This window comes from Hemicordylus capensis, chromosome 1 (assembly GCF_027244095.1).
Source record: "Hemicordylus capensis ecotype Gifberg chromosome 1, rHemCap1.1.pri, whole genome shotgun sequence".
Taxonomy (NCBI): domain Eukaryota; kingdom Metazoa; phylum Chordata; class Lepidosauria; order Squamata; family Cordylidae; genus Hemicordylus; species Hemicordylus capensis.
In genome coordinates this window covers 236731465-236756494 of record NC_069657.1, presented here as the reverse complement: position 1 = coordinate 236756494, position 25030 = coordinate 236731465, and the positions used below count along the sequence as shown (strand labels likewise).

General features: G+C 42.4%; 1 protein-coding gene across 5 annotated transcripts in view; it reads right to left on the bottom strand.

The window, feature by feature from the left end:
• The window catches only part of ERBB4 (erb-b2 receptor tyrosine kinase 4), a 1268185-nt gene that overhangs the window by 254519 nt on the left and 988636 nt on the right, over nt 1–25030 (bottom strand). For 3 of the 5 annotated variants that reach the window (XM_053283382.1, XM_053283385.1, XM_053283384.1), the window contains exons 15-16: nt 24489–24643; nt 10619–10693 (exon numbers count right to left, since the gene is read on the bottom strand). In XM_053283382.1, coding sequence (XP_053139357.1) covers nt 10619–10693; nt 24489–24643 — 230 coding nt within the window. Of the gene's footprint in view, nt 1–10618; nt 10694–10818; nt 10864–24488; nt 24644–25030 lie in introns of all 5 variants that reach the window. The other 2 variants (XM_053283383.1, XM_053283386.1) reach the window with 1 other exon arrangement.

Genomic DNA, 25030 nt, shown 5'->3' with positions numbered 1-25030 from the left:
TCTTAATCTCCTTGGGATGTGAAAATGCTAAACAAATTCTTAAGCAACGTAAACATGATAGTGAATGACAGAAGAATTTAAGCTTGGCCACTAGTAGTAACAACCTTGGTGGTTTCTTGAACTATCTGAAGCCAGCCAGTTATCTCACTAGTCTGATAATCCAGAACCAGTGGAGAGCATTTTTGATGGCACGCTTGAATACACTCCCGTCTGCAGTATTTGAGGGCAGATATTGGAAAACTCCACTTTTTGTCTGAAAATGCCCATATGGCACAGAGGAAATTGAAACTGTGATGCATGTGCTTTTATATTGTCCATTCTACTGGGATAGTCACATCACTTTTATTGCCCCTCTTTTGCTGAATATGCCAGGCAGATCATATGAGTTTTATATCTCCTGTCTTCTTGCAGATTGGAATCCAGAGGGAGTGACCAGAAATGCCTTCCATCAGCTTCGGCTGATATGTCAGCTGCTTCAATTTATTGAGATAAATTACCTCAGGACTGTGGTACATATGCTGGTAACCTCCAGACTGGATTTCTGCAATGTGCTCTATGTGGGGCTGCCCTTGTATGTAGTCTGGAAACTACAGTTGGTCCAGAATGAGGCAGCCAGGTTGGTCTCTGGGTCATCTGGGAGAGATCCTGTTACTCCAGTACTGAAAGAGCTGCACTGGCTTCCGATAAGTTTCTGGGCAAAATGCAAAGTGCTGGTTATTACCTATAAAGCCCTAAACGGCTTGGCCCCTGGGCATTTAAGAGGACGTCTTCTTCATTATGAACCCCACCGCCCATTGAGATCATCAGGAGAGCTCCGTCTGCATTTGCCACCAGCTCGTCTGATGGCCACTTGGGGACAGGCCTTCTCCGCTGCTGCACCGAAGCTTTGGAATGCACTACCTGATGAAATAGGAGCCTCCCCATCTCTGACAACTTTTAAAAAGTCTTTAAAGACTCATCTGTTCACCCAGTCTTTTAATTAAATAGTGTTTTAATAGTTTTAAGATTGATTTAAAATATTTTAAAATTTTAAATTGTTGTCATGTGTCAATCTTTTCTGTTATCATTTGTTTTGTTTTAATAAATGTTTTACCTTTTTTGTCATTTATTCTGTTTTAACTAATCTTTTAACCTTTCAGTTGTAAACTGCTCAGAGATGTGAATTTGGGCAGTATAGAAATATGTTATATCAATCCATCCATCAACAACATTTAATGTGGCCAAATTCTGTTCCACAGCCTGCAAGGTCAGGCAAGAGTTAATTCAAAATATCTTGAATCCATGAATGGAGTTCTTTGGATCAAAAGAACTCCATACATGAATGAAAGGCACCTCAGCTCACAGAAAGAGGAGTCTCTCTTTCTACTGTCCCACATCATTGCAGCCCCCACACCTTGCTGTACACTGTTCTGGAAGGTCCCCCAATCCTGAGGAGTAGCATTTCAACAGGTGCAAGGGAATGCAAGCAGGAAGTATGCTTGCTTGAGTGGAACTGATTTGGATCCAAGCCAATAATTCCAGTCACCAACCCCTTCTCCATGTATAGATACTCAGTCTTGGCCTGGACAGAGATGCAGATGCACTGCAGTTCTTGGGCTGACATTAGTTCTGCAATGGCACCTGATCTGAAGTAACTGGTGGCTATTTAGGTCAATTATGCAATGAGATAGGTACTTTCTCTGAACTAATATTTAGACACAAGTAATAGAACTTCTGTTTCTTAGCTTAATAACAGTGAGGCTCTTCAGAAGAGACGGCTTCCTTTGTGATGAATCTGCACAAGTGGCAGAAATTTAGGCTTAGCATGTAATTTCTTCTACCAAGGGTCTTGGGCCTTATTCATTAATGAGACACTAGAGAATCTTGGAATGTTCCCAAACTGCAGTTTTTGTCTTTCTTCTCCTCTAATGATGCACCTCTTTCAGGTGCTGTTTATAATTACAGCTGAATGAAGCTGTATGAAGTTAGGTTCAGTGTACACAAGGTCTCAGAGTGACACACAGGCACATACAACCAGAAGGGAAAAGCTACCCTGCAACTTCAAAAGGAACCTATTTTCAAGGACATGGTTATTTAGTTCTGCCAGCACAGGAGGAAAAGCATTATCTATGCTGTCACCAAGCTGTTCTCAACTAGCTATGTGAAGGTCTCAAAAGAGATAGATGGAGGGTGGGGTTTCATGGAGCAGAAACACTTTCATCGCCTGAAAGAATAGCATTATTGCTGCCCCCCCAATCTTTCAATGCTTTCTGTTATTAGCTAGTAAGTAGCCCATTGAAGGCCTTCACTTAAAATGAGCAGTATTGAAAAAGCACAATGGAAGTTCAGAATCAAAGTTGGTCCCCCCCATCCCACTCTGAAACTGATCCTGATAAGTCAAGATTAGTTATAGCTGACCTTTTCAAAATGATCAGATCTGACAAGCATCCTGCAGTAAAAGGATATCTGCACAGATAAGAGAGCGAACTTTTGGTCCCTGAAAAGGCTTTTTAATGCTTTGAAATACTTAGTCAGGGCAACTCAACCAAAGGCTTCTCAGCCACGGACGAGGGAGTGATGATCTCACTTGAGTACACACGTTTCTGTGCAGATGAGCTTCTTCAAGAAAGCAAAGAGTCCAATGAATGCTAACTGTAGGAGTCACAATTGACCATACTAGTGCTGCCTATATTTCTGAAGGTGGCTCATTCTCCTATATCTCTACATCAGGACAGAGAATAATTCAATCACACCTATTGTAGAGTTGTGGCAGGATTCCTTGCCCCAGCAGAGGCTGATCAGGAGGAGGCAACGGCAGAGCAGGAAATCAGGCAGAGATGCGGTGGACATAAGCCTCTGCAGCCAAGTACTCACAGGACCTTTTCATCATTCAGCAAATCTATCTTTCACAGTCCATTAAGAGTTTCCTTTCAACACACTCATGTTTGCCAAACACACATTTTAGGAGTTACTAATTTTAGGAATTAGTTTAGGAAGCTAGTGCTTATGGGAAAGAGGCAGAGCTCAGTGTTGAAGAACCTGCTTTGCATGCAGAAGGTCCCAGGTCTGATCTCTGGCATCTTCAGGCAGGGCTGGGAAAGAGATAATTTTTTTCCTCCCACTCTCCTTTTCCCCCCTCCCACACTCTCCTACAACCAGGGGGCATCCCATGAAACTGATTGCCAGGAAATATAGGACTGACAAAAGGAAGGTTTTAGTTTTTATAGTTCTCCATTTTTAGCTTTTTATTAATAACTTTTAATTTGAAACTTCTTTTAAAAAATGTAATTTTAAATGTGGTTTTAGTTCAGTCTTTTAACTTGTTGAACTTTATTCATCTTTTATTTTACATTGTATCTATTTTATTAATGTCATGAGCCTCCCCTCCCCCCACAAACAGTAGTGTACTGGAGGGGTGGGGCATAAATATTATAACTAAAGAACTTTTTACACAGTGCATAATTAATCAATGGGATTCTCTGCCATGGGATGTGGTGATGGCCACTAGATAGGATGGCATAAAAAGAGGCCTAGACAAATTCATGGAGGGCAGTTCTATCAATGGCTACTAGTCTGGTGGCTATAGGCCACCTCCAGCCTCAGAGACAAGATGCCATTAAATACCAGTTGCAGGCGAGCAATGGCAGGAGAGGGGGCAAGCCCTCACCCCCTGCCTGTGGGCTTCTGAGAGGCATCTAGTTGGGCACTGTGTGAAACAGGATGCTAGACTAGATAGGCCTTGGGCCTGATCCAGCAGGGCTCTTCTTATGTTCTTATGGAAGAGTCCTGCCTGGAACCCTGGAGAGCTGCTGCCAATCAGTGCAGACCAGGAATTCTCAGTGTTGGGTACCCAGATGTTATTGGACTTCAACTCCCATAATCCCCAGCCCCAGTGGCCTTTGGTTGGGAATTCTGGGAGTTGAAGTCCAAAAACATTGTTAACCGCCAAGAGATGAAAGTTTGAGCGGTATACAAGTTAAACAAACAACACACACACACACACACACACATCTGGGGACCTAACGTGAGAATCCCTGGTGTAGACAATACTGAACTAGCTGGACCAATGGTCTGATGTGGTATCCGGCAGCTTCCTGTGCTTATATTTAAGTCTTTCAGCACAGTTAAGTTCTAGGGAACATCTGTTAGGAAAGATTGGTTTTTTGTTGCATTAGCAGGTATTGCCAATCCAAAGGCAAATTTTTAGGTTATGCTCACCAATAAATTTTACTTTTTCCTTTCTAAGTAATTTTAATTATTACTTAACAACAGATTTTTTCTTTCTCCTGTACAGGACTGTGATTTCTCTCTCTCTCCCCCCATATAGGTCTGTGTATAATTATTCAATAAATAACTGGAACATATGGAAAATTCTAATCCACACAGAAGAACAGAGAGCTATAAAGATGAAGTTGACTATGAACATTCAGAGTTTATTAACGGCAAGTTTCCATTTCCTTATCATGTATTCTGTGCTGCTGAGTTACTGTGAAATTATAATGAAATCATACTGTGAAGGGGGTATCAAACACAACCAGGAAAAGGTTTCACTGTTTTACAAAGGATTTGCTGTTAATTAGTGCTTGTATACATACACAGTCAACAGAAAAGAAAAGCCCAATATTTGTAAAAGGAGAAACACTCCTTTGTTCAATTGGAAGAAAAGGATGAAGAGAGTTAATATCTGCACACTATTTCATGCAACCATCTCTCAGTGGGGAAAACTTGGCTAATTATCTCCTGTTAGTTAAAAGGGGAAATGTGAAAATGGGAAGCCTGCATTTAGGAGTGTAAATCAATACATGCATCAGATTATACAAGGGCATATTAAAACACTGTTTCCCCATGCTGATTACATCTGCCATGTTATGATTGTTCATCTTCCGGGAAAATAGAAAATTATCCCCTTTGGTTTGCAGGATTGTTTTGGTCTTAATTTCACCATGGCCAGGTTCAGATGTAATGTGAAACTGGAGGTAGGTGAACCCACAATTTAAATTTGTAACTCCAAATCATGCCACAGACAGACATCTGTCAAACCGCAGCCCCCCAAACTCCAGTTACAGGAGAAGGGATCCCCTCCCTGCTGCTTGGCCTTTGAGGCAGATCCCAGCAAGCTCTACAGCCCGGCTGTGGGCAAAGCATCACCACATCAGTGGGGTGGCCATGATTGGCCACAATCTTAAAGTGGGGTGTGCTGAGCATTTTTGTATTTTTTGTGTGCATTTCTGCATTTTTTGTGTGCTCCGCCCACCCTCGGCATGGAAGGGGCATTTAAATCCATTTAAATGCCCTGCTGTGCCCTTCCATGCCATGCCACGGCAGTGTAAATTCTGCAAGCAATGGTATGGCTGCCCCCTCCCCCGGAGGAGCCTGACCCCCTTATAATCCCTCACAGGCATAAATTCTGGAAGGGGGAATTGGGGTGCAGGGGGGTTGGTATTTTGCTGTTACTGAGAAAGGGGAGGGGAACATGGAGATATCCTAGGAGGATGCTCAGCAATTCTCTCTCCTCTCCTCTGGTGGTTCTTCTCATGAGTTTGAAGGGGGGGGTGTCTCCATGGCCTTTCACTCTCAGTTCTGTCATCGTACATGATTAGAGATTGTGCTTGGCAATTCTTTCTCCTCCCCTTCTCCAATTCATTCTCCTCCCCTTCTTTCTTACTTCTCATGAGTTGTGTGGGGGTGTCCCCTTGGCCTGGCACTCTCTTGAGTGAGCATGATCCTCCCAGGGTCGGCCTCCTTCTTCATAGGAGGAATTGCTCCTCTCATTGGAATAATACTGATCCTGCTGCCCAGCCCTGCTCAAGTAAGCTTGGAGAGTGAACATCCCTTCCCCAACCTTCCTGTGAAAAATAGAACTTGGCAGCTCCACAATGCCTGCTTGTGTAGGCTAACCCTGTCATGAGGGGGATGCCCAAGTGTGCAGATGGTGGAGACATCAGGTTCCTTGACATTCCTTTACACCCATTCAAAATTCCCAGAACAGAACAGCGCTGCATCATGTGCAGATCTCCTGGCATGGGGATTAGCGGGAGAGGGGAGACCCAGCTTCCAGCAGCCGCAGGACAACAGGGTTGCCATTTAGGACTGCAGGCAAGGATGAACATCCCAATGTGGGTGCACAGTCTAGGAGGGCACATGGTTTGACAGTTACTGTATAGTTTTGTTCTTAAATATTTTTAATTGGTTTTAAATTGTTCTGATCTGTTTTAAGTTTGTCTTTATATTGTTTTAAGCCATTTGTTTTAAATGGCGTTTGTTTTTGTTTTATTTGTTGTGCACTACCCAGAGCCTTTGGATGGGGCAGAATAAATCCTTGGTGACTGTGACAGCAGCTGCCCAATTACCTTACTCTGCAGCTTTTCTGCATAGAGCATCCAAGGTCCTCATCAAGTCCCCAAGGTCTGCCACTGTGTGTGTGTGTGTGTGTGTGTGTGTGTGTGTGTGTGTGTGTGTGTGTGTGTGCGTGGTGCTGGAGGCCATGGCTCTCCCCTCAATTCTGGGGCTGGCCCAGGAGGATGGGGAGGGTGTGAGAATAGGGTGGAGAAGGACCCACCGTCGCCACTGCTCCCTTCCCTTATCCCTTCAACAGCAGCAGCAGCAGCAGCAGCAGCAGCAGCAGCAGCAGCAGCAGCAGCAGCAGCAGAGAAGGCACAGCAAAAAGCCCCAGCCCCAACCAGTCTGCCACTCTTTTGAGAGAGTGGTCCATGGCAATAGGGTACTTCAGAATACCCTCTTCTTTTTCCTCCCAGATGGCTCTTCTCATGGCTCTTCTAGGGACCAATAACCTTCCATGCAGCTGGGCCCCCCTTCCCCAACCTGTTAAAAAAACAGAACTTTGCTGCTCAAAAATCCCTGCCTGCTGCTGCCTTTTGGAGACAGCCACAGGCACCCCCTCCCCCGCCCTATGCCCCCCTCCTGATGCTGTGATGGGGTGTCCTGCTTATGTTGTCACCTGGACTGTTTGTGCTTGCGTGCATACACTGCTGTTGCTTCCTTATTGGGGAACATAGTGCCTATCCTGTCCCCTTTCCCTCCTGCTTGCCAGGAGAAGAGAGCAAGGGACAGAGTTGGTTCAGGGAATATCCACTGAGAGGATGGAAAGGTTGCAGTGGGGCATCCCAGCATCCCTGCTGCCTGGCAACTCCATAGCTGGATAGCTGACAGGAGGGGCAGGGCTGGTTCTTGCAGCTGGCAAGAAGCACCAAAGGCAGGGAGCAGCCACATCCTCAGGTGGGTCTGTGCCTCCTCCTCTATTATTTTGGTTTGAAAACTGGCCCGAAACCATGGTTATGGTGGCATCAGGAGTCAGACTTAACGCCTTGGCAACCAAACCTCAGGTCTCAGCACAAACTGAAGGTTCAAATTGGAGTTTGCCAAGGCAGAACTGGAGGTCACTTTAAGCCCAGAATTACAGTTTCGCACATTCACTAGAGTTACAACCTCTGCCCCATTTAACTCCAGTCTGGTGTTATGTATGAACCCTTGACTGCTTACTGTGAAAGCTGAAATACTGGCAAAATCCCCAAGATGGCAACTCCCACAGAACACACAGTAACATGTGGGAAAGGATACACATCTCTTGGTATGTCTTTGTATGTAACAGATTGGTGAGGGACTGGGAAGATTTTGAGGCAGAATGAGTCAGGGCGAACTGGATGTGAGTCAGATGCTTAAACATGGATCTGACTCCAGGGGTGTAACTATAATAGGGCAAGGGGAGACAGTTGTCTGGGGGCCCACTGCCTTGGGGGGGGGCCCAGAGGGAAGTCACATGACTGACTCCCCCAGCTGCGCACCCACCCGGGCTTCCTTCAGTTGTATTCATCCTCCGAAATTGATGTGAGTGTTAAGACCTGGAGCTACCAGAACAGCAGGTCTTTCTCTAGTACCATTCAATGACTTGCATCAGCCACAATTTAAAAAACCTTTAAAAATAATAATTTAGGTTGATGTTCTATTCTCTGGGCCCACTCCAACCTTGTTATGCCCCTGCCTGACTCAGTCACATAGGAAGAGTGGGCGGGGCCTTTTTTAACAGAAAAAGGGGGGCACCACAAGGAGTGCAGTATACCTCCCCCATCCACAGTTTATCTTCCTGTGCTTTATACCCAGGGGCTTTTCTCTTCAGCTTAGCTCCAATACCAGAAGTGCCTTCAGCTAGAGAAAAGTGCGTAGGGAGAGCTGGAGGCTCCAGCAAGAAGGTCCGCAGCAGGGAGGCTCCAGTGCTCTTCACCTGGAGTGTCCCTTTTGCTGTTAAAATCAGGATCTGCTGCCATCACATTTAATTTAGTCCTCAATCTAACAACTTTTAATACTAAATGCTATGGAAAGTCACCTCCTTAAGTCTGACTTAGATTATTTTTAGCCACACTCTAGCTTAATCTCCTGAGTCAGAATATAATTTTTTTTAAAAGTGAGGAACATGCTCTGCAAGTCACCAGACAGTTATGTGCAAAGTCTATATTGGTATGTCACTTACAATTATTGGAAATAATTTTTAGTACTTGATTGGTGTGTTTCATTGTTACTTTTCATTCCTTTTAGCCATTCTAAACTTCTCTCTGTTGTTAGAAAACCTAAGACAAATGTCTGTACAACTCCAGATGTTTGAAAGTCCCAGTCTACAGCAGTATACATTGCCCACACAATTAATTTCTGGTTTTTCAGAGAATGTGGAAATTGTACTTCCTTCTTGTACCATTGTACAATTGTAAAAGCACAGCCCTTTCCCAAAGCAGTAATTCCAAAACCACTATGACAGGTACACTGCAAAATCTTGGGACAGCTAGGTGGGATGGGTAGCAACAGTGATCAGACTGCAAACCATCTGCCAGCTCACAGAAGTACCGCCAACTTGTGTTGGCAGAGCATCCACACTTTCTTCTGTTCTCCTTGGCATGAGGTTCCTAAGCTGGTTTTAGAGCTGATGATCCCATACTGTGCCAACTGCCCTGTGCTAGGGAATTCTCAACTGGCAAGAACTGTGTCACATCTGGCTCTTTAGTTTTACAAGAGAGTAAGGCAATTAGGAGATTATCCATGCCCATGGCACAAACCTATCCTATATGTTGATATATATCTGTGTAATTGTAATATGATTATAAGCTAAATGAATGGTCCCACAGAAAGCTTTTTGAATGGGCAATTATATGTTTTGCTGATTCTGACAATAATGGGATCCCCCCTTTGGCAATTTTAAGGGATCCTCCCTTAAAAACACACACACACACACACACACACACACACACACACACACACATACACACACCAAATCTAATCAGCAATTTGAGATACCAACTTTTTGGACATCTCAAAGAGCTTTACATCCTGACCCTATGAATGTTTAGGTTTTACACTAAACCCACTCTGTTCATTGGGCTTTACTCCCAGGGAAGTGTGAATAGGATGCAGCCTTAGGCAATTACAATCAACTGCACCAATGGAAGGGCCTTCTGATGGCAGGCAGGAAATATGTCCCTGGTGTTGGCTTCTCCTAGGTATTTCTCTGCCCTACTTCTTTCTTCCACCCACAACTAGGAGATCTCTCTGTGCCAGGAAGGAAATATTTTGTGGCACAAGGAGTTGTCCTGAATGCATTTCTCACTGTTGCTGGATCCAAAAACCTTTTGCAAGGATCTCTGTCAACACAAGCAGTGCTGAATGAGCTTCCTTCTTGTACAAACACAGAAATAGTGCTGCAAGAGACATTTGTTGAAAACACAAATCTGTGAGCCTTTTTGTCACTGTGTAATGGTTAAGTTACTATGATTTTAACTTGTAATGAAAATATATAGCTAGAATTACCAGGTGGAGTTCTAGTCAACTTTGTATCCTGCTGTCATGAGTCAATCTACTTTATTGATATGGCATGACTACTAATTCAAGAATTATTAGTTAATTAAGTCAATAAATTGAAGACATTGAAGTGTTTCCAAAAACACACATTTCAGCTAGAGATTTATATTAACTTTCTGCCTTAAAGGCAAAGTATCAAGAACTAGCTAAGTTGTTTGTGAAATGATGTTGGTTTAAAGTAAAATAAAGTTAAAACAGTCAGGTTTTAGGTTAGAAAAGAATGCTTAACCAGGAAGTCATACTAACAAGTTTGGAGACACATCATTAGTGAACAACAACAAAAAAAAAATTAACTGTCCAGGAAAGACCAACTAGATTTTTCAACTTTACAGGGCATTTTGGAATACTATAAATTGGCAGTTTAAATTAGAATATATCTACATTACAAATACAGTATATATTGGTTTTAGCTGTTTTTACTTCCCTGCAAAGAATCCTGGGCACTGTTGTTTAGTGAGGGTGCTAAGACTTCTGTTAGGCACAATCCACAATCCCACAGATCCCTGGTGAAGATCTGCTCCAATGTTCCAATGTGAAATAAACTTTGAAACACCACTGCATATGGCTGCTTTGGTGAGTTTAGTTATGCATTCTTCACTCCATTTTTTCCCAGTTGGTCTAAACACTCTGAGTAACTTGTACACTACAGATTTCCTGTCAACAAGGATCCTGCATGCAGGCCTATCCAGTTTCCAGTGGACCAAACTGGTTAGCATGACTCTCCTGTATACACTGGGAAAGGACAAGAGGAACAAAATGGAGAGATGGCAGATGTTACCTAGCATGTTGCAGTAAAGTGGACTGGCGGGTCCACGGATAGTAAATGCAGTCATGACTAGTGGGGCCTCTACACCTGCAGGCAATTACAGAACAGAAAATATCATTCACCATTCACAGGGGACCATGCACACACAAGCGCCTTTGCCCACACATGGAACATGAGAGGTGTGGCAAGAGGAGCAAGTGCTCGGCAAGTACCTATCCATGAAACCAATGCAGTCCTCAAGATGCGGGCCTATGCACCTGCAGCAAATCCAGAGGAAAAGGAGGGGGGAAGAGAGAGAGAGAGGAAAAAAACAGGCATTAGTCACTTTCACTGACAGAAAAATAAAGAATCCCCCATACAGCTAGACAGTCGATTATAATTCTCAAAATTACCACTGATCATGATATCATGCCTTGCAATCATTTGCCATGTGAGGTACAAACAGCAGAGAACGAAATAAGACAGCATCCCAAGACTGCATCGGCCTTCTAGACACATATTGTTATGCTTCAGCTACTTACCTAAGAACACTCAACGATGGAGTTGTAGAAATGACTCGAGACAGATTTCATATGCAGGGATGAGGGACCTTCCATGCTCTTGTCTCAGAGCAATTGTTTAATACAAGAGGCCAATGAAGATCGTCATTAGTCATTGTGGAAGTGGTCAAAGGACAATAAGTGACCTTGCAGCTTAGAGGCTAAAACTCAATGTGCTGCTTCAGCTGTTTTCAGCTGCTTCCCTGTGGCAAGTGTGATGTGCAGCCAGTGTGCACATTACACTTGCCACAGGGCAGCAGCTGAAAACAGCCTCTCCCTTTCAAATGTTCCATGTGGCAAGCATTTCCATGAGTTACAAACCATGATATGGAGAACTTGCCACAGGGACGAGCACTTGTCACCCATGACGAGGGTTATAGGCACCAGCCTGAAGAGCAGCAAATCTTGCTCTGTTTATATCAATGGAAGCTTTGCCATGTATTTTATTTATTTATTTTATTTATTGTTCAATTTATATACCGCCTTTCATTAAAGCGATCCCAAGGTGGTTTACAGCAAAAAAATTTAAACACAAGATGGTAAAAAAAGACACAATTAAAATATTAAGTGGGGGCGGGGGGAACAAAACAAAACAAAAAAACAAATCTGATTAAAAATTTAAAACAAAAGCATTAAGGCAATATAGACTATAAAGAGCAGCAGCAGAGAATCAAATAAATGCCTGGGCAAAAAGCCAAGATTTTACACTTTTTCTAAAAGCTGCGATGGAGACCGAGGAGTGAATAGCCACCGGAAGAGCATTCCAGAGTCTGGGGGCAGCAACAGAGAAGGCCCTGTCCCGCGTGCATGACAACCAAGCCTCCCTCATTGTCGGCACCCGGAGCAGAGCCCCCACAGATGACCTCATTGAGTGGGCAGCAACTCTTGGGAGCAGGCGGCCCCTCATGTATGAGAGTATGTCCTCTCATATGCAGTTGTTTTAATCCATTCTCTGCCATGGGATGTGGTAATGGCCACCAGCTTGGATGCCTGTAAAAGGGGCTTAGACAAATTCATGGAGAACAAGTCTATCCATAGCTACTAATCTTGGTGGCTCTAGGTTACCTCCCAGCTCAGAAGCCTCTGAATACCAGTTGCAGGGGAGCCATGGTGGGAAAGAGGGGCATCCTTCATCTCCTGCTTGGGGGCTTCCCAGAAGCAGATGGTGGCCCCTGTGGGAAACAGGATGCTGGACTAAACAGTTCAGTGATTTTCACTATTTTTCAAGTGGGGGCAACTTCAGCAAAAAAATCTTCAACGTGAGAGCTATTTCCCACTGCACTGACCTCCATATATTACTGGGCTTTTCTCAGTGCTGGGAGGGCCCTTTAAGAGAGATGAAGCCTTTCCTAGTTCCTTCCTAAGAGCTCTAGGAGGAAAACACTGGGAAAGGCTACACTTCCCAGCACTCCATGAGGTTCTACACACGATTGGTGTGTAGAGCCTAATAGGATTTCACGGGAGAGTGGGTCAAACTCGCTCTCCCTGCACACAAGCGGCTAGCCCACCCACATGACTACCGACTACGTCATGGAGCTGGTAGAGGCGGTGGGGACCGGGGGCCACCTGGCCCCTGGAAGTCCCAGGATGCCCTGTGCAAGTGTGCAGGGCATTCTGGGGAGACCCCCAAGGCCGGAGGCTTGCTGTTGCCTCAGGTTGGGGGCCAACTTGCAAGACGCTGTGGTGCGAAGCTGTGCCATGGTGACTTATGATCAACTAAATGGGGTTAGTGGAGCGCTTGCTCCACTAACCTCATTTAAGGGGGAGCTCCTGGCGGTTCACATGCATGTGTGTGTGCATGGGGGGACCGGGCTGGGCTCCCTTAGCATGGTTTCCTCCACGTGTGTGAATAGCCTCCATGTACGCTATCCATGATGGTACAAGGTCTCAAGAAGGTTCTGTTTCCTTTAAAGAAGCCTTATGGTGCTGGGCAAAACACAGTACTGCATGGAGAGAATGGTCATCTTCACTTGGTGCCAAGGGGACGTGATGCCAAGTATTCAGCTGCGGCTGAAACTTCACACAGGCTTCATAAACAATTAGTCAGGGAGGCACATTGGGGATTGATGGGGGCCACCACTGTCCCGCAGACTTACAATGAGGGACACTGAGATGGACCTTGGGCCTAACCCAGCAAGCTTCTTCTTATGTTCTTAAAGGCATAAGGTAGCCTGAGATTTGCCCCATTCACATGGTCATGAATAAGAGAGTTGGGAAGAATAAACTCAGCTGTCCAGGCTCATGTGGACCCATGTAAATCTGTCCCATCCAGCATGTTCCAACCTCGGTAGTCCAACTTTTTAACTTGGTTCTTTACAAAAAGAAGAGTTGTTCTACCTTGCGGTTTGCTCCTGTGTCAGCATATCCTCTTTACAGCAGCGTCTGGCAGCCAGCTACCATGTTTGTAACAGAGAACCATGGCTACAAGGATTGATAGCTGTAAATGTGTCACTCTGCACAGCACTCTCTATGGTCCATTTCTCAAAATGGCTTGAATAGGGCTGGGTCCACATCCTGTCCCCTTGTAGCCAACCAGAGGGTGAGGCTGATGTCATGAGGTTTCCCCTTTTCCTGGCAGTGTGGTGCATGCTAGGAAGTGCTCCTAATCCCAAGATGATCTCTGTTTCAAGCTCCAAGATGATCTCTGTTTCAAGCTCAGAGCTGCCGTGCTTGTATGGGTGTGGGCTTCGTAGAAACAAATGGAAGCTCTGCTTGTCTGCACGGAACAAGGTAGGTCTGCATGGAACAAGGTTCTCCCTCTCAAACTACTCCTATGTGATCATGTGAATGGCCTTGTTATGTTTACATGCATATGCATTTGTTGAAGTACCCTGTTGAATAAACCTAATTAACAGAGGCAATCTGTGCTACCTGACACAGGCCTGGAATTCCTCATGTAACCAGTGTATGAGGAAGAAGATTATTGGCATATGGTGTCCCAAAGGATATCCTGAATGAAAGCCCAGGACCCTCCAGCATATTTTGGATGGAAGAAGAAGAAGAAGAAGAAGAAGAAGAAGAAGAAGAAGAAGAAGAAGAAGAAGAAGAAGAAGAAGAAAGGGACCCTGAGTGATCAGTGGCTTACCGCCTACTCCTCCCCTACTTGGCCTGGACATGGGAAAGATTAATAGATTCTTTCTCAATTTTGTGGCTCGTGGCACATTGCCAGTCTTACAGTGGAGCTATTTATTTGGCTAATTCCAACTGAACACATTGCAGCATACTAACTAGTTGTGTGATCCCTGAGCACGATTTCTTTTCAATCAAGCTTATGATAGCTAGGTCTTGAATGAAAACATGTTCTGGCTATGTTTTAAAAATTAATCTTATGCAGATAAAGAATGTGATTTTGGTCACACTTTTATTATTTTATATAGTACACTATTTGGGGCATTTTGTGTAGAACCCCTGAACTGCTTTTATTTCCATTTTATTTCCACTCTCTTTCTACAGAGACTTGAATCCCATTTAGATTCTGTGTCTTTTCTCAAAGCAGGATGAAGAGTTGTTATGTCAGATGTCATCCTTCTCTTTGTAGTCCTGCCTCCTGTCCAAGAGATAAACTCAACTTGCTGGTCATTGCATAGGCCTTCCAAAAAAGTGGGGGGAATTTCCTGTGTACAGTTGGGGAACTGGCACTTCAGTAAAGTATATTACTCATGGCCACCCATACCACCTAGAGCCTTTGGAATCAGGGGGTATATAAACAAAATAAATACATAAATAAATAAGCCAATAGGTAAACTGATGTTCTATTGTCCTCCAGGCCTATATCCAAACACACTGGATCAGAGTGGTATTCTGGACTTCCAGTTTAGTTCATAATAGTTGAACAGCTTAACTTCTATACTTAGTTAATTCCTGGACATTGATGAGGCCAAACTCTCACTGATGGGTTTTATGAGACAATTTAAGCAGAATGTCTCCTTTTTGCCCTCTTCATGGGCACTTGACATGAGTTAGTTTATTAAATTTAATCCCATTTAAAAAAATCTTTACTCTGAATAACAATCTGGTATGGGAATGAACACATCAATTTCAATGAACCAGAACATCAGACAGATTTCTAATTTTTTTTCTACAGTGTATCCTTGCCTTCTTCTGGCAAAATGCTAATTTTTATTTTTGGCATAAATATAAATTGCAGGGAAACATGGGCTGTTGTAGGTATCTTTATAAATGAACTTTACATCCTCCTAAACAAACTAGGAACAGGTAAGCAGCCAGAGAAATAGAACTTCCTTTCAAGTGTAAAGTTTGAATTTCTATAACATTTAGGGTATAAATAAGAGAATTGAGATAGGCACATGATATCTCTACTGCCTTGTACTGCAAGGGTGTCTTTTCCATTCAGCCACAGATCTTTTTAAAAAACATTTCTCCCTCATATGGCATCCTCAGCAGTTCCAAGAACACTGTGCTGATAATGAAGAAGGATGCACACATTTTTAGTCTCCCTTCTCTGGTACATCAGAAAACATTAAATATGGAGACTTCCTTTAACTATGGAAAGGGGCTTCTTCAAATCAGATGCCAGAGAGCCCATAGAGAGCTCACTGCCTGCCTGGCATAAAAGGGGACCTGTTGTCTTGCAGTCTTTCTAGCCTTTCTGCTGCAAGTATTCTCAAAGGCTTGTGAGGAGCAGAGTACTGTTGTATTACTCTTTGTGACTCACCAGTTGTCTGAGTTAACAAAACCCTTTGATTTAAATGTACACAATTCTCATCTTGTTTGTGCATTTTCTCCAAAAAGCAAGATATATTTTTAGAATAAAGGAAGAATCAAATAAAATGCCATGCTTTCTTCTGTTGAGTATCATCATTAAAGTCACTGATCTAAACTGAATTTGATAATCGGAAAGAGAACATAGTGCAATGGAAGGGGATGGAATCTGACCCAGGAGCAACTCTATTCAGTACATGCCTGTGAAAAATGCTTAAATTATTCTGTTTCTTTTCTTATCAAAATGTGCATTCACTGCAATATGTCTAAAGGATTCGCAGGCTATCTTTACATGTTTCAACATTCAGTACACAAGCTCATCTACCATCTCCATCTGGCCGGGGAACCTGGAGTGCTGTAATGACTGAAAAAGCCTCCTACTTTTTCAGGGGGAAACCACTGTGAACCCTACTTTTGTAGTGCCAGGAAAGTGAGAAACCCAAAGAGTCATGCAGAAGAAAGGAGGAGGCTGGCACTGGTTTTCCTGAAAGAGATGACTATAATAATACGGCTGAATGAAATATTCATATCTAGCTTTCTTGAAAAGTGTTGCACAGCATAAGATGGACCAGAGAGAGAAGTCTTCCTTCATCAGAAACATCAGGTATTGACAGAGGGAATCAGCTTATGTGGACTTGAAAGTCATTGGTCTGCTTTCTATTAGTGGATGCATATCAAAGCAACACTTCATTAGTAGGCTGCATGGGATTGGTATGGCAAGGCAGTTCTGTGCTTTTTTGACAAGTATTTTAGCTGTCCTGCTTCTCTCAGTTTCATCTCAGCATTCTCAATCTACCACGGAGAATTAAAGACACGCTACATGGAGCAGTATTATGATTTTTTCCTGCCATTCCTGTTGTGGGCCAAATATCAAGCCAGATAGCACATTCCTATTACAGCGCTTTTTATTTCCACTTGGGGAGTCCTGTAAAAGGATGGAGGAAACCTAAGAATTGATTTTTATTAGAAAGTCATGACATTGGAGAATTATGAACTGAAAAATGAAAAAGGGAAGGGAGAGTACTAATTAATTCCCTTTATGTTCTAGGGAATGTGCAAGTGAGAGTCTGACAATACTGGCAAGAAGATAGATGAGGCATAAACTCCAGACATGTGGGGTATTCATTATGACCACTCAGAGTTAAACAAAATGACTGAGTTACAGAAGTACATTTTAAATTGGGAACAAGGTTTATGAAAATATCAGGAAAAATACTTCTGAGTGATACCTTGTTGGTTGTTTTGAGCTACAGGATTATTAATAGATATTTTCCCCCATTAAGCCTCCTCTTTATGCCTAGGATATTCTGACTGATGGCAAGAGAACCTTCTCATCTCTAATAAGAAAAAGACTAGAACGTTATTAGGAAGCACATTTGACTGAAGCAAAAGAACCCGCTCTAGAAGGCAATTTAGCCTAGGTGTTTCAGAATAGATGGGTAGCAGAGAAAGTTGGCAAAATTACTGTTAATACTGTCATTTTTAGTAGCTTGGCAATAGAAAAAAAAGGTGAAATGTGAATTCAAATGGGAAGGGTTAGAAAAGGGAAGAATTCTGTCTGTAAAAGTAAAAGCATTTGGAGTAAAGCCCTCATTAAGCTCTCATAAACTCTCAGTAAGGGTTATATGTGCTCTACTCTCAAGCCCCATCAATTCCGGAAGTTGCAGTAAAAGAACTAATTGATGATCCAACACCTTGAGGGATATCAGGAAGAGTACCACCTTTCAAACTTGTTCTTGTCCATCTGATTGTAGGGAGTGGATTCAGACTCACCAACAGGATTTAGCCAATGCTAATACTGGCCTTACTTCTGTGTTTAACAACAGACTGAAATGCAGAAATCTAGGAAATGAAGGTTTTTTTCTAGCATGAAGATAGGTTGGAAAAGCTTCACTAGCTAAATTTATGTGTATCCAGCAGGGGTGTGCATCATTGAAAATATTGGATCTGATCCAATCCAATTTTGAAAATACCGTATTGGAATATTGATTTTGGATATTGGCTCAGAGTCAGATTTCTGGTTGGAAACCTGATCGGAAATTGGATCCCTCCCCACCTAGAAGTCAATGGGGAAATGGAATATTTTAAAAAATGCCTGGGCCTAGTGCTTTGAAATTGGGCACACCTGTAGGGAAGGATGGCAGGACCCCCTATAGTGAATTTGAAATGAACTGATAAATTGATAAATATTTTTAAAATGGATAAAAATAGTGAACTCTAGCTTTTTAAAAGCCAGAACTTTACAAAAACCTCTGGATCTAAAGCCCACACTTTGACTATCAGAACACCCATGTGGAGCAATCTGCCCTTTGCCTTCATTAAATGCCACCCCCTTTTCTGCTCAACTCCTTTACATTTTTTTAAATGGATGGGCATATAGTTCTGAAATCGAACACACAAGTAGTCCAGAATGACAGAAATCTGGTGCTTTTTATTTCAAGAAAATTGGACAATCTTGTGATTTTTGATGATTCCCCCCCGCCCTTCTTAGCAGGAACAGAGAGGCAGACAGCAGAAACAGAAAGTAGAACACTTCACAGATTTCCATGGGAAGAAAAAAAAATCTCAAACTCACTTTCAGCACGGCAGCTGTGGAAAAGGTCATTCCCATGCTAGGGATGATTAGGAAGGGGATTGACAATAAAAATACAAATATTATAATGCCTTTGCACAAATCTGTAGTGGGGCCATATCTGGAGAACTGTGAACAGTTTTGGTCACCATATCTTAAGAAGGATATTGTAGAGCTGGAAAAGGTGCATAAGAGGGCAGCCAAGAAGATCAGGGGCCTGGAGCACCTACCTTATGAGGCTAGGCTATAGCATCTGGGGCTCTTTACTTTGGAAAAGAGGAGACCAAGGGGAGACATGATAGGTTTATACAATTATGCATGGAATGGTGAGAGAGGACAGAAATTTTTCTCCCTCTCTCACAACACTAGGTCATCCCATGAAACTGAAGGTTGGGAAATTTAGGACTGACAAGAGGAAGTACTTTTTTACACAGTGCATAATTAATCTATGGAATTCTTTGACATGGATGTGGTGATGGCCACCAACCTAGAAGGCTTTAAAAGGTGCTTAGATAAATTCATGGAGGACAGATCTATAAATGGCTACTAGTCAGGTGGCTGTGGACCACCTCTAGCCTCAAAAGCATGATGCCTCTCAATACCAGTTGCAGGGGAGCAACAGCAGGAGAGAGGGCATTCCCTAACCTCTTGCCTGTGAACTCCCCAGAAGCATCTGGTGGGCCACTGTGTGAAACAGGATGCTAGTCTAGATAGGGCTTGGGCCTGATCCAGTAGGGCTCTCCTTATGTTATGTTCAGCCATTAAGGGATTAACAAAATACAAAACTGTGAATTTCCAACTCATTTCTAGATGAGGATCAGCTGAGAGCTCGTAGTCAAACCCCATGATATTGGGTGGGCAATGTGGAGTGCCATTTGCTCTAGGGAGAGGTCCCACAGATCCTCTCTTGACTCATTCTCCTGTGCTCTGCTACCTGTTATTTCCAAAGGCATTTTTTTTTTGCGTGGGGTGGGGAGGAGAAAGCAGGGGAGCAGCAGAAGTGAGGCATAAGTCCTTTTCCAAGTCAGGCTCAACTTCAGTGGGGCTAGTAAAACATATAGTGGCTCCCTATGAGGTGAACCGAGGTAGTTGCCACAAGCAGTGAATTTTGGGAGTGGTGAGATGCTCCCTATTGCTCCTCCTGCCTCCCTCTTCCACCTGAAACCATCAGAGTGGCTTTCTGCCCAGCAATGGCATGGCTACTACTCCACAAAGAGGCACTCAGGAAGGTGTCCTCCTAGCCCAGCACACACCTTCTATGTATTTCATAGGGCTAGTGATGCAAAGGAGGAATCAAAAGGCATCTTATAAATCCTCTCCAATACTGTACTTACCGTTCACTATTTCCATATCTGCTTCTTCCTTTGTATTATGACAGCAACACAATACGGAAGTAAGAGGGTGTGTGCCAAAGCAGGCAGCAGCTGCACATATCACTGCTGCTACTGCTGCTGAGGAAGAGGGTGTGGGAGCTTGCATTTGCATGTGCACCTAGTGAAGTTGCTGCCGTTTCATCCTCTACAAATAAACAACGAAAGGAGGCACGTGCTGGAGGCAGCAATGCTTGGCATCCCTGCTTCTGGCACATCAAGTTCTCTGGCTGTTGTTGGGCAAGATTCAAAACACAACAAGCCAGTTTGCATGGGAGGAGTTTGCATTTTGATCTCCTCCCTCTCATGCACTCTATCTATCTATCTATCTATCTATCTATCTATCTATCTATCTATCTAATTTGTAGAGTGCCTAAACTTCTTTTTGAGCTAGAATACAGCACTTTCATCTGACTTAATCCATTAATACTACCATTAGAAATCCTCCACGCTCTCTCGCTCTCTTGCTCTCTCTCCTTTCCAACAGCACTTCCAATTTTCTTATTGTATAATTCTGATTTTGAAGGGCCAAATGGAAGATGCCTCTACAACAGATTCTGGCAGTGTCTCTGCGATCTTACTTTCATTTCCCTAATGGCTCCATTGTAATTAGATTTGCAAAAACAGCAAAAGGTCTCATTTTGAATGGCAACAGCTGTTGACATCAACATTTTATTGAATAATTTACTGGTTTAATTTTAGCTGCAAAACAATAAAAGCCTCTTGTGAATGATTATTTTACAGGATGAAGGGTTTGTTGTTGTCTCTTGCTCTTGGTTGGGCATTAACTCTGCTGTCTCATTGTAGGTTAACCATTTTTAACTCAAGTGCCCACGTTAAATGTTCACAGCCCACACTACCCCATGTAGTGACAAGTGTCATCATCATCATCATCATCATCATTATTATTATTATTATTATTAGTTGTTACAGGCTGACATGTTACACAGGCTTATGCCAGCATTTCCAATCAGCCCATGTTGCTGTGAGCATCTAAGGAAATGCTGGTGGTCTTGCACAAAAGCACTCTTGTGCAAATACTTAAACCAGCACACATGTACTTCACGAGTGCAACTAACATTGGGAACCATATATGTTTTTACTCCAAAAGTGTGTGCACATGGTCCCTGTGCAAGAGTGTTTTTGTGCAAGATAGCTGATGTTTCCTTAGACGCCCATAACAGCATATGCCAATCAGAAACACCAGTGTAAGGCTGTGTAACATGTTAGTCCTTGATATTATCATGCTATGTCTCTATATCATGCCTATATCCAATGTGCTCAAAAGTCACTTTTGAAAATGTATCCGTTTAGATCCTAATTGCACATTGCATGCATCACCTGAAAAGTTGCCCCATTTAAGCTAGTCCCTGGTGGTTGAAAATGCTGGAAACTCCCATGCTGCAGGGCAGGGAGACCTAAAGGGGATTATGAGTAAGCCAACATGGAAGCAGGAACTGTTGGTCATCTTTGTGACTCCATTATTTCTCTCCATGCTTATCTCAAATACCTTTAATGACAATTTTTCTCAAAGGGTTGGAAGCGGAAGAGTTGGGACAATTAGCTGCCAAGGCAAGATAAGAGAAGCAGAGCTCAACAACAGACAAAGGAAATCAGTGGCTCTACAGTCCTCTCCAGCTTTCTCTGCCTGGCTCTGTGGACGCCTTCAGAATTTGCAGCACTCAGAGCCTGGCTTACACAGGGTTACTTTTCATGTGATGAGTGCAAGATGTAGCCAGGTTATCACTGCCCACTGGAAATGTTTGAGCAAAGAAAGGATGTGGCATTCTGACTCAAACCAAGCCACACCAAACCAATTGCAAAGCACTATATTAAGCACTGGGCAAACTATTTATGTAGCAGTCTCTAATGGCACTGCTCGGCAGCTGATCCATGTTACTTTCTGGCCAATCCAGATATTACCAGGGTCAGATGCTGCTAAAAGCGAATAAAAACCAAATCACTTGGAGGGTAATGCATGTGTCAATCAGCAAGCCCAGTCAGCTTGAACAAGGCCACCATGTTTTCTTTTAAACAATTCATTCCAAAAGTAATCTTACAAAATGACCTGGTTCTTCAATTTTAATCATTATCTACTGAAACACATTCCATTGAAGTCTTCTGGAAGTGGGTACTTTATTTTTAACAGTGTCCCATGACATCTGCTCCACGAACATTAATGCCAAGATGTGATACTCAGAACCAAAGAAAAGGCTCTTGGTTAAATAAATATGAATGAGATTCTGTATCTGAGCCAGCTTTCATGCTAAGAACTATTGAGGATGCTTCCGCACAAGTGTGCACCATCACAAGGGGCATTTATAAAAAACAAGAGCCATTTTAATAGGTCTGGTGGAGAAGCGTTAAACACAAGTCATTGGAACTTAATAACTGAAGCGGAAATGTGATCACAGATGCCTAAAAGCAAATCCTCAGAAGATTACGTTGTTTTCCAGATATAGATAGGGTTTTTAAAACTATTTCGGTTACACTATATGAAAGTAATATTTGTATAACTGTGGCTTAAGAAGGGGGGAAAGTGCATGAATGGATACTTCAATTAATAGCATAATCTTTAAAGATTTTATAATATGCAAAAGGTCAGAGATATTCTAACCACAACTGACATTTCATGCTGATGCATTTTTAATTATTATTTATAAATCATTGTAAAACTCCACAAACTGTGTTTTACCGAGTAGCATCAGCAAAATACTGTTCCCAACCCACATACTACTTTAAAATCAACTATTTATTCTATATCATTCATATTCACACACACACAAACATGCACACACACAAACAATCCAACCAGTTTAGGCTCTTTTAAACATATTTGCTTTCAATGGAAGGGACTTGCAGTATAATCCTATACATGTCCTATAACAGTATCAGTATAACAGCATAGGAATGCACAGAAGTAATCATAATAACAACAACAACAATAATAATTAATGGCAACTTGAAGAAAGAAACAGAGGGTTTAATACTGGCTGCACAAGAATAGGCACTTAGAACAAATGCAATAAGAGCAAAAGTCAAAAAATCAACAACAAACAGCAAGTGCCGCCTTTGTAAAGAAGCAGATGAAACAGTGGACCACCTAATCAGCTGTTGTAAAAAGATCGTGCAGACTGACTACCAACAAAGGCATGACAAGATAGCAGGGATGATACACTGGAACATCTGCAAAAAAGACAAGCTACCTGTAGCCAAAAATTGGTGGGACCATAACATTGAAAAAGTGGTAGAAAATGAAGATGCAAAAATTTTATGGGACTTCCGACTACAAGCAGACAAACAGCTGCCACACAATACACCAGATATAATTGTAGTCGAGAAGAAAGAAAAACAAGTCAAAATAATCGACATAGCAATACCAGGGGATAGCAGAATAGAAGAAAAAGAAATAGAAAACAATTACCAAATACAAAGATCTACAAATTGAAATTGAAAGGCTGTGGCAGAAAAAGACCAAAATAATCCCCGTGGTAATTGGCGCCCTAGGTGCAATTCCAAAACAACTTGAAGAGCACCTCAACACATAGGGGCCACAGAAATCACCATCGGCCAATTACAAAAAGCAACTTTACTGGGAACAGCCTATATTTTGCGTCGATATTTATAATAACAGCAACAACATTGATAATAAAATTCAGCCATCCCAGGTCCTTGGGCTCGATGTCTGGATAAAACAAACCAGTCAATAACACCTATCCTGTGTAAACAGCTATAATTATATTAAATCTAACATTGCACTAATGTGCCAGCATTTTTTGTTGTCCAAGAAGGGAGGGCCTATTTTCGACAATCTCCCCATCCCTCTGTAGCCTCATGGAACTATGTCCCCAAGGGCTGCATGACTTAATTTCAGGATGCACAGGTAGCGGCAGAAGGAGTGGAAGATAGCCGGAAAACACCCTTCCCCTGTTGCACAACAGAAAATGATGGCATGTCTGCACAGCATTAGTCTGAAAGTTAGATGATAACAACTGAACTTCAGCTGGGTTAGACCTTATTTATACACATAAACACAAGTATTTATTCTTTTATTTATAGGATTTGCAAACTATTACTATTAAGAATATTTATATACCTAAACACTGCCTTATCACCCAAAGTCCAAATAATGTTGATAACATCCAAGCCATAAACAACAGCTTGGATTCTAAGTTCTGTTCCATCATTGAGGCAAAGTTCCATTGGCAGAACAGGGCTTTTTCACCTCCCCCTTCCACTGGCAGCCCCTTGACCTTCCCATAAATTGGCTTTTGGGGGTTGTGAACATCCTTTGGAGCAGCATGTCATGTAGCATAAGGTGGGTGGACTGCAGCAGGAAGGGGGAATTGGTGAAAATGCCCCTCTTCAGCAAATGGAAGTGCCTTTCATTGGCAAAAGATCAACTTAAGATTCAAGTTAGTATTCAGGACAAATTGGGAATTAACCAGAGCGAATTAAGACAGGCAGGGAGGCAAATGTATATTTCTTAATTTACCAGTCTTTCAAAATATACAATACAATACAATACAATACAACAAATATTTATATACCGCTTTTCAACTATAGTTTCCAAAGCGGTTTACACAGATATAAAAAAATAAATAAAATGGCAATATCACAATATTTCAAGGAAACATTGGTCAGTGAAATTGTCAGGTATTAAAAGTATATAAGCTTACCCTTGGGTACAGTTTGGATGACAAGAATGACATTCACGGTCCTCATTGGCATATTTGAAAATGAAGCTGTTTGTTCCCTGCACGCCATCAGGGCACTTTTCCACACAATTGGGGCCATCTTTAAAATGAAAGCACTTGGTGCAGTGATCTGCGCCCTATACAGAAAGAAGAAACCCAGCACGTTCACATTCTTTCCCACATTTCCGAAGCTTCTTAAGAGCTACTGAATCTATATATACACCAGATATGATATCATATATTTTGGAGCCCAGTTTCAAAATGATATCTTTATTTCTCCATGGGATCACCACCATATTTATAATTGACTTCTATTCCTTATATAATTCTACATTATTCCACCAATGACTTTTATTCCTCATCTAATTCCACATTATTCCACATCAGGAATAATTTTAAAATTGTTGCAAGGGCAGACATGGCAATTTATAACTAGTTTGGAATGGACCGTCAGGAAGATACTACACACTAATCCAGATTCTGGACTGGTTACTTATTGCCTCTAAGAGTCATTCATTTTGACC